The following is a 10,874-nucleotide window of genomic DNA, read 5'->3' as shown; positions in this document are numbered from 1 at the left end:
TCCAAAATTTAATAGCATAGTGGATAAATTTTACCCTTTGTATCTATCATTTATGCAAGCTATTATTAGGCTTGTTTGATTCGTAATGTAAGCCCGACGAGTAGGTACTACCATCACTACGGCTACATTCGTTAATTATCATGTCATATAACTATTGTTGCTAGGTCGAATCCAAAAGTTATAAAGACAACAACAATACCTGATTCCAAACAGTTATCTAAAATATTTTGTTATTTTATACAATTTGGCTGATGTAAAACTTAAAATTAGAACAAATTATATGGTCAGCTATATTATAATTGTATTGGTAAAAAAGTAAACTAATTATAAGCATAGGCCTAAAGTTGGAGATCAAATTCATATGCACAAAAGGAAAATATATTATTATATATAATGTAAATAACTTATTTTTCAACAGCAAGAGCTATTGTTCTATCATGGTATGTAACTTTTTTACATGATATAACACAATATCTTATAATGGTCTCGTTGCTTAGGATACGTTAAAGGCTTTACCATTGTACGGTGAGATTTCTCTAATGTCGAATAAAAAAAACATACTATCTTATGTTAAAAACTAAACATTGGTTTTTACCCAAAAGACGAAAGCTTCTATCAAGGAATCAAGCGACTAACCATTGAAATCATTACGAACATTTTAAAATTTATATTATAGTTTGAATATAAATACTCAAAATCATTTACCACAATGTAATGCGCGGGTAAGATTGTGAAAAAAAACCATAAGCTACTGTAAATTTAATAAAGTTAAACCGTTTAAATAGCTAATGGCAATTAGCTGGAGTGGTTAAGGCCGGTATTGGCTGGCATGTGGTTGTGAGTTGTGAGTTGTGACCCAAGCGACCAAGTTTTACCACCAGTGGGCGCCTTCTGGCGAGTGGGTATTTTACAATAACGTTGAGTTAAATGGGCTAGGAGCTTTATCCTTTTAAGGTTATTCCAAAAAAAAAAACCTTTCAAGTAAAACTCATCCCTCATCGAGCTGATCGACGTCGAGTCTCATACGGGGATCTTATAATGCTCCTGCTGTTCCTTTATCCCCCGCCCCGCAGCTGCTGGAGACTTAGTCATTTTTTGAGCCTTTTGCGGTTAATATAACGAGCATAGTACCCACACGTTGCAGCGTAATTTTATAACTACTTTTGTGGATGAACACATTGGTTACATAATGTGTCAAACATATAGATTATGAGATTCTGTCTATTGTTTTAAAACCATATCAAAAGATCAATGTTAATTAAATAAGAATCAAAGATCTGTTTATTTTTATGGGTTTAATTTTTTTTAAGGGTAATTTCGGTAGCTAGGAATAGGATGTGTAAAATATAAAGTAAATGAGGAGGGTATTATGGGAATGAAAAATATGCTTAAACTTAATTTCAATACCCTTTATAAGGGTTTATAGATAATTATCTTCTATATTAAAGCAAATGTAAATAAATAGTAAAGTAAAATCCACCTTAAAACTTTTAAAAATTTTAATCTAATCTTACAACAAAGTTTTAGGAGTTTTAAATTTAACCACAAAACTTTTAACAATCTTTAGTTTAGTCCTACAACAAAAATTTTATATTAAAGTAGAATATTGCACCGTTCGGACTTTGTCACGTCGCATCCCGTTTAAACCAGATTTTGCCACGTTACATACCATTCTGATTCTATTATTTTCGGACTTTTGTTTTATTATTGGTTTTTCGCCCAACTTCTTTATTTTCTTTAAATTTTGTTAGTTTTTGATTTTTGTTTTTAATGCACAAAAATAAACATACATGTTGTTTTGTTTTACTTTTCTTTTCTTGCATAATTGTTTATTTATTTTTTTTATAAAATAAATATATGTGTTTGGTATTATAAGCTTTTCAATGTGGTTATGATATTGCCCTGAGATATTGATATATTGGACATATCATAGTTTTTAACGAACAATATAAGTGTAACCACATCAAAAATGAAATCGTAATCTCAATAATTGAAAGTGCGTCAACATGCAAATAAAACCTAATGTGATATTGCCCTCAAATAGATACATAGTATTTGATTTTGACAAATTTTTGAGCAAACATATTCATAACAAAGTGATGCTTAATTAAGCGGTTATTGATTCAACGCATGTGTTCACATAATAGAACCATATCAACACGATAACTAAGGCCTCGCCTCACGGGGCGTATACACCACTAGTTACTCTTATTACATAAAAAATATTTTTATTTATATGAATATCTGAATTTGTATGTGTTATTACGAGAACGGTATCCGCGTGTTGCGGCGGCAGTGGTGATGTAGTGACAGCGGCGGTGGTGGCGGTGACGGGTGGCGGTGGCGGCAAGCGGTGGTAGCGGCTGTAGTGGTGGCGGAGATTAGTGGTGGTGGTGGTAGTGGCGCTGGTGAGTAGTAGAAGTTATTAATGTAATATGGTTATGATGTATCGTACATTATGCATTAAAATGTGTACATTGTTAAAGATTAAAATAAATATTGAAATTTTAAATTTAATGTTGAAAATGAAAAGTGAATTTGTTTTTTAATATCATATCATATAGTATAGATATATATACAAAATACACGTCAGCAACATCGTACTAAACTTGGGCTTGAATTCATAAGCATAATTAATAGAGTTTTCACTTGTACTACTAAACATTTATTATTCATTACTCATTACACTGTAAGATCTACGAAGCACGTTAGTTGTCAAGAAGACCAAGAAAGTTGACTTCAGTACCAGTAACCAAAGAAATGAAAATGAACACCAAACTTACCAGCATTACTTTGCAAACATTATGTAGATGGAGGTCTCAATACATTGCTACATCAGCAGCCCATATCCTGCCAGAATCAACAACTCTTGTTTGCGATTCTGATTCTGATTTAAAAACATTTCTGCATGAGAAGCTAAATAATGCTCAACTTCCAAAACAAACTTGCATTATTCGTCCATCCATATACAAGGTTCCAGATCGTTTACGTTCAGTCGAACCTAAAGCTTATGAACCCAACCTTGTGTCTATTGGCCCATATAACCATTACCATCACAGAGCAGATGGTCACCATTTAGGAGCTATGGAGAGCACGAAATGGGACTTCTTTCATCGCCTTTTTGATCCAAGAAAACCAGACAGGCCTAACTTAGATGCAGTAGTTGGTGGGCTAGAAGAAGTGGAAAAAAAGGCTCGTGGCTGTTATTCGGAAGATTTGAGTAACTTTGAAAGCAATCAGTTTAACCAAATGATGCTTCTTGATAGTTGTTTCATCATAGAGCTTTTAAGAGAAACTAAGGAGGTAGACTTTAGAAAAAAGTCTATTCATATAAAAAGGTGGATGTTGCCCGTCCTCCAACGTGATCTGATCATGCTGGAAAACCAGCTCCCTTTGTTTGTTTTGAACAAAGTATATGACTTGACAGGTGGTTGTAGAGATGTAAATAATAACATCATGGGTTTGGAAAAACTTGCTCTTGAGTTCTTTGGACCCATGATTTACAGAGATTTGGATTTGCAGACTCCAGATACCCAAGTTCCAAAGAAAAAAGATGTAAATAACAAGGGTTTGAAAGAACTTGCACTTCAGTTCTTTAAATCCATGTTTTACAGAGATTTGGATACTCCAAATAACAATTCTTCCAGTAAACAAGCACATGGTGAACAAAAAGCTGAAGTTCCAAAGAAAATACATCCAGATCACTTTCTTGAACTCCTACGAGCCAGTATTTGTCCCACTGAAGTTAATCCAAAGAAGTTATTTGGTTCGACTACTGATTTGAAAGAGTCTGCTGTTAAGGAACCACATATGTTTCGTTCGACTACTGATTTGAAAGAGTCTGGTGTCAAAGTCAAGAAGGCCGAGAACTGTCAGCCATTAGAGGTGACATTTGAAAAGGGTGTTCTAAGGATTGCTCCGGTGAACATGGATGACTACAAATTCACAGTGTTTCGAAACATGGTGGCTTATGAGCAATGTCATTTTGGTTGCAAACCATATGTAACAGCTTATATATTCTTCATTGATAGGCTGATAAATTCTGCAGAGGACATAGAATTGCTTCATTATGCAGGCGTTATGCAGCATACTCTTGGTGGAAATAAAAAAGCTGCAAAACTTGTGAACGAACTTTGTAAAGAGGTTGCAGGGGCAGAAGATGACTCGTATCTACACAATGTTCTTTGGAAGATTAATTGTTACTGCAATGATGGTTGGAATCAGAAGAGAGCGAAACTGAAACACGAGTATTTTTACAATGTATGGGTATCACTCTCTACTTTTGCAGCTATTGTATTGATCTATCTTGCCATAGTTCAAACAGTCGCAGCGCTTGGAGATGATAAGGCACAAGATCATATCAATAAAAATGGATTCTGGTTTACGTTTGCACACACTTTCACTGTACCATATAGAGGTGTTCAACCCCGTAATAAGAGCTCGTCCAGGCCTGCGGTTGATCAATACATTCAATGCTTCTTTGGTCCTAAAGTACGTGATGACATTAAGCCTTTCTGCTTCATGAGTTGTTAGTGATTATTTTCCGAAAAAAATGCAGGAACTGTATCTTCATATATGTTTTCTGTATGGATCTGTTTTGAGTAAAATGTACTTTGTTATCCATCAACCTCATATTATTGCAAGCTGCAAAATAATACTTATATTATATATTAGTAAATACAAGAAATTATATATTACCATCCCTTTAATTATACATTGCATTTATAAGTTAGAATTATATATTAGTAAATACAAAAAATTATGTGTCCCTTAAATAATGTGTTACGAGCCGTTTAAAAAAAATATATTGTGTTATATGTCACATAAAAGATATTTTAATCATGTTTTTTTTTTTTAATTTAATATCTATTTACGTGCGGTATAAAATTTTTTTGCATTACATGTCTATTTAAAAATATTTTAATCATTTTTTCTTATTATTTAATATTTATTAATTACGATAAATAATCTATTAGGCCGGAGGTCGATCATATTCTATCATTTGGGTAAACAGTCTCTCTACTTAAATATAGGTAAGGTCATTTTACACTTTAACCTTCCCACACACCGATAAGATATTGAGGTCTAAAATTCATATAAGACGGCGGTAGGTAGTTTCTTTCTTTTACTTTCTTTTTAATCTATTAATAAGTCCATTGTTTGTTGGAAAGGACTATCAACTAGTTTATTTAATATATTAATTTTAAACCATGTCAAATACACGAAAAGTTTAAGACATAGAATATTAGAAAACATATATGTATTAGTAGATTTATATAGGTTTTTAATAATAAATTTAAGTAATATCAATTATGATATAAAACAAATAATAATTTGGATTAATTTGATTATCTTAGTAAGTTTTTGTTTAGAAGTATGATATTTTTTTGTTTGAAATCGTAACTTCTAAACCTTATTGGTGGATTATATATTATGTTTAAGATTAATAGTAACTTAAAATTTAAATATTTGATGATGATATATTTATTGATGTATTTATTAGAACTTTTAACAGTAATTCAAACAATATCATCTATGATGATATAAGTAAATATTAACTTAGTAAAAATCTAAGACTTTAATTAATTAATAAGTCATTGAATCAACTTTCTTTCGGTAAATATATATTATCTATTATTCTTGACTTAATATATTGAAATGACAAGTTTCTAAAAAGCGAGTATTATGTTTATCAGGGGTGAAATGTGTAAGTTTTAAAAATTGTTGTTGGTATCTTTACGTACAGTATATATTGTACACTTATCTTACACAAATTACCACAACTGATTCAACTAGATAGTTTTGGCATTATTTTGTCTTAATTTCTCGATTTTTCCTCTTCTTCATTGTCTTCCACAAGATGGATCCTGGTCACGAAAGTGAGGAGATGGGGTCTGAAAATCAGTATTTTGATGCTGTTTCGGGGACTAGTGGTGATCAGCTTTTTGACGCTGTTTCGGGGACTAGTGGTGAAAACATTATTCAAACTACTAACCCGCCAATTGGGTCTGCAGATCACGAGATTCATACTGATACTGCTAGTAGTGAGGGCTCGGGGCCTGGAAACATTACCAACTCTCCCGTTAATGTCAAGAAGAAGCTGAGGTATATAGCTAGCAGCTAACTAATGATATCTTTTTGTTTCCTTTCCGTACGTCTTTTTGTTATCTTAATTATACAGTACTATATAGTATGTATTAGTTAAGTCTAGCTACATAAGAATAATGATCACCCCCTCCCGAGAATGATGAGGCCTGATCGATCAATCTTTGAGTATTCAATAATTAGAAGCTAGCTAGTACGAAAGTAATTTCTAGTACGTTGTCTCTTAATTAATTTGTTGCGTTTAATTAATTAATGTACTAGTTAGCTAGTATCTTTTAATGTCTTCGTTCGGCACTAATTTAGAATGTACGTTTCGTTAGTGGCCGCTGTCTCCCTTTCTTTTCTTTTTAACCCTTTTTTGTGAGCTAGGTTTAAATTATTATTATTATTATTATTATTATTATTATTATTATTATTATTATTATTATTATTATTATTATTATTATTATAAATCATATATGTGGAGATATTATAAAAGCCGTACTATACGTCGAGGTAATTTCTTACCTAGCTACATGGCTACACATGTACAGTCCAGCAAAATGATAAACAAGAAAATAATTAGATATGTAATAAATACGATGGGTCATCGTTAGTGGGCACGGCCGGATACATATCCACTCTTTTAATCAGTCATGTCTCGATCGGTGTCTAATTAATGTGATTAAGAAATGAAATCCAGCGTAACCTAGCTAACTTCTAATTCCTCTAAATGAAACCATAAATTAGTTAAGGTGCAATATAAATTGTAGATATGAAAGGAAGAAAGACAATATATATAGTCCTTGTCACCAGTACTAGTAAGACATAATTTGAACCGACCATAAGTTCATAACCAAATTATGGTGCAATATATATAATATTGAATTTTTTATTTTTTATTTTTCTGACTAGCTAAAAGCTCTACACTCCAACGGTCAGTTGATAGATTACAAAGTTGGCAAAAAGTTTATTCGATGATAGAGTTACCAAAATTGCTATTCGATTAAAATATATATGAGAATAATCATTATTTAAGATTCTTTTTACTTTGAAAAGTTACAAACGATTGTGTAAAACTCAATTTTTTTTTTAACGATAATCAAAAACTTTATTAATAAGTCATCATTCCTATGATTATAGATTGAATCATTGAATACTTAACCACAAAGATTTGTTGATATATATGTACTAATTAACTACTGTATTACGTACGTACATATTTTTTTTACACTAATAATCACATACAATTAGGTTTTAAAATTAACATTTATATGCAACAAGATAGATAATCCTAATATTATTCATTAAGAAGACGTGTTTAAAAATTATATTATAGACTAAGAATGTTTTTAAGTGAATCGATTATGTTAAAACGGGCACCAATCGGTCAAATAATGTTTCATATGTCGCTTCAAAACATATTCATCGATGTTTTATTTAGATTGGTTACATGGGATCGAAACGATCAACAAATTCAGTTGGCATCATATTCTTTTTTTAAGGCTAATAAATTAACTAAAATGATTATATATTAACCAAACTGATCATATTTAGGTCAACTGGGTTTGGGATGTGGGTGGAGATAGATTAACTTTTTATGTTGCTTCATATAATTAAACGGATGCTACAATATTGTCCAAATGGGGAAGATTACTATGAGTATGCTTGGTGTAAGTGGTTAATTGCTGAAGAAGAGGCCGATCAACATCTTTGGTTAGCGGGTGGAAATGAATCGATTACCAAATTATTATCTCTTGAATGAAATGTGCCGATGCATGGATCACATCTTGAGTGTGTGCCCTTTTGTTTCTAAATTGTGACATCGGCCGATTGGAATTATGTGTAAAATTCTTCTCATATATATATTTGCATGCACAGTTCGTGATTTATTTGAGATTGACCTGTTGACAGGATATATTCTCCCTGGCCTGTGTTGCATGCGGTTATGTTATTGTCGTGTTGGAATATATAGAAAGCTCAAATATGAGTTGGTTTTCAAGTGATGACTCCGTGGTTCATCCAACGAGTATGTGTTAGAGGACATGCGCTCTTCGTCACCAGTAATCGATCATTTACTTGAAAACCAAGTGACATCACTAATCGATCATTAATTACTTGAAAACATACTTGGTTTGGGTAATTTTTTGACATCAATCAATTATTTTTTATTTCTTTCCCATTTTGACTTAAAGAAAGTAGATTGTGTAGTGATTATTTGCACAAACAAAACTAGCAATTTACTGATGATAAATAGACTTAAGTTTTAAAGAAAACTTCAATATTTTAGTAATTAACATGTGTGAAATTCTTTTTCTTTCCCAAAATATTTACCTTTGACTTCGTCACATTTTAAAAGTTTAGTTAGTTTTGAGTCAATGATTTGGACGTGTTAATTTATCCGTTTAAAATATCCGTATTGCTTAATGTTACCACTAATTAATATCCTTAATTATATATTATTTTCTATTGTCTAAACCTTCCTGAAGTTTTTACGAGCTATATAGCCGGCCAGAAATATTAATGAGAAAAGATATATCGCAAATTAAATTGCTAGCTAGTTGGCAGAAAGTTTGTCCAAGTAGTATATTATTGTGACACATTGTGATTGATCCGGCCAATATATACTATACCCTACAGCAGCCTCCATCTAGCCTCTTATTATATGAATACATTTCTCCAGATTAATTTAAAATTATTAATATTAACGAGCATGGTATCCGTGTAATACGGCGGCGCTGACGGGATTGACGGTCTAATAATGTCGGTGATGTTATTATTATTATTGGTGGTGGTAGCGGCGGTGTCAATTGGTGTAGGACTGTAGATTGATATAAAGATGTTAGTGAAAATACTTTAGAAAATAAGGATTGAAGTGTAAATTAATTTATTAAGAGAATAAAATATCAAGGACAATTTCAGTAATTGAAAAACAATATATTCTAAAAATAAAAAAAAGGTCTTTTGCGGTGTCACTTGGTGTAGGACTGTAGGTTGATATAAAGATGTTAGTGAAAATATTTTAGAAAATAAGGGTTGAAGTGTAAATTAATTTATTAAGAGAATAAAATATCAAGGACAATTTCCGTAATTGAAAAACAATATATTCTAAAAATAAAAAAAAAGGTCTTTTGCAGTGTCAATTGGTGTAGGACTGTAGGTTGATATAAAGATGTTAGTGAAAATATTTTAGAAAATAAGGGTTGAAGTGTAAATTAATTTATTAAGAGAATAAAATATCAAGGACAATTTCAGTAATTGAAAAACAATATATTCTAAAAATAAAAAAAAGGTCTTTTGCGGTGTCAATTGGTGTAGGACTGTAAGTTAATATAAAGATATTAGTGAAAATATTTTAGAAAATAAGGGTTGAAGTGTAAATTAATTTATTAAGAGAATAAAATATCAAAGACAATTTCAGTAATTTGAAAAACAATATATTTTAAAAATAAAAAAAAGCCTTTTGCTTTATAAGCGAGTAAAAGATATTATACGCGAATTATATACCATTGGCTACTAATCTTTTTTGCCAACAACAACATAAACAAAAGTAGCTAGGTGGTAGTAAGAAAACTGCTTTTTCGTCTCTGTTTTTCATCCTTCATAAAAGAGGTATAAATGGGGATATGGTTTTATTTGTTTTGTTGTTTCTATATGTTGCTTTCAAAAGGATTTCAAATTTGGTCAAAGTAAATCAAACAACGATTGTAAATCTCTACTCCATTTGTTCTTATTATGTAGACTTTCTGAATCCCAAGTACCGCTTTGTCTGAACCTTGAGACATCACTTTCTTTTTTGTTTGCACATGACTTTCATAATAAGGGAAACTTATCTTCGATCTGCTCCTCATATTCTTATTTGTTTTCATCTCCATTTTTTGTTTTGAATATATATTGTTTTTTGAGGAAATGGTATCCAAACACTTGAAAAAATAAAAAAATAAAAAGTTAATTAAGATATAACATTTCAATGATTTGATATTTTTCCTCAACTTATCCAAGTAGTAATTAATTAATTTGGACAAAATTTCCTTCTTGTTGGGCTTAACTTCCAATTATTTTCTATATGGACACAACTACACAAAGCCACTTTAGGCCAATAATCTAATGTGTTTGTAGTCGGGCATGCATGTGATTTGACTTGATAACATCGGGCAGTACTACTATTATCTTCGAGTTTTTTTTTTTTGTTTTGTTTTGTGTAATTAATTTGTTTTTATTTCAGAACAAAGGGAAAGGTATCTCTGGTGTTCCCCTTTTTCAGTTTGTTTTGATCCCCATTTTCTTTAATTGATAAACCATCGCTTTTGCAATATCAGTTTATCTGGCCCATTTTCATTATCACCATTTGGTTGTCTAGTGCCTAGCACTGCACACTAGCTAGCTAGTAGCATGTAGACTTTGTAAATCCCACGTAACTCTTTGTCGGAACTCATACCTTTGAGACATCTCTTTCTTTTTGTTTTGCAACATGATTTTCATAACAAGGGAAACTCATCTCCTGCTCCTGATGATCATACTCTTATTTGTTTTCATCTCCTTTTTACATTGAAAAAATATTACGAGTATATATATAAGAGAGAGAGAGAGAGAGAGATGATATTATTTGTAATAAAAATATAGTATTATCTATATTTGCATTAAATATAATGAAATTCCTATTATTATATTGTTTGTGTCAAAGTTTTATTCTCTTTAATTTATATATCAACACCCCAACTATTGATATAGAAATATGGTAATAGCTTGCATGCATGAATTATATATTTTACAATTAATTTAGTTTAATT

General features: G+C 31.1%; 1 protein-coding gene across 1 annotated transcript; it reads left to right on the top strand.

The window, feature by feature from the left end:
- The first annotated feature begins 2,766 nt into the window (after nucleotides 1–2,766).
- Nucleotides 2,767–4,627, top strand: LOC122589781 (UPF0481 protein At3g47200-like). The gene has a single exon (XM_043762104.1). The coding sequence runs from the start codon at nucleotides 2,767–2,769 to the stop codon at nucleotides 4,531–4,533; it is 1,767 nt and encodes a 588-aa protein (XP_043618039.1). The 3' UTR covers nucleotides 4,534–4,627.
- The last annotated feature ends 6,247 nt before the right edge of the window (nucleotides 4,628–10,874 follow it).

Source organism: Erigeron canadensis, chromosome 2 (assembly GCF_010389155.1).
Source record: "Erigeron canadensis isolate Cc75 chromosome 2, C_canadensis_v1, whole genome shotgun sequence".
Lineage (NCBI taxonomy): Eukaryota > Viridiplantae > Streptophyta > Magnoliopsida > Asterales > Asteraceae > Erigeron > Erigeron canadensis.
The sequence above is the reverse complement of the archived record's forward strand: the minus strand, read 5'-3'. Positions and strand labels throughout refer to the sequence as shown.

Excerpts from the sequence above, each read along its gene's own strand:
- LOC122589781 (XM_043762104.1), top strand. The coding sequence starts at position 2,767 with ATGAACACCAAACTTACCAGCATTACTTTGCAAACATTATGTAGATGG.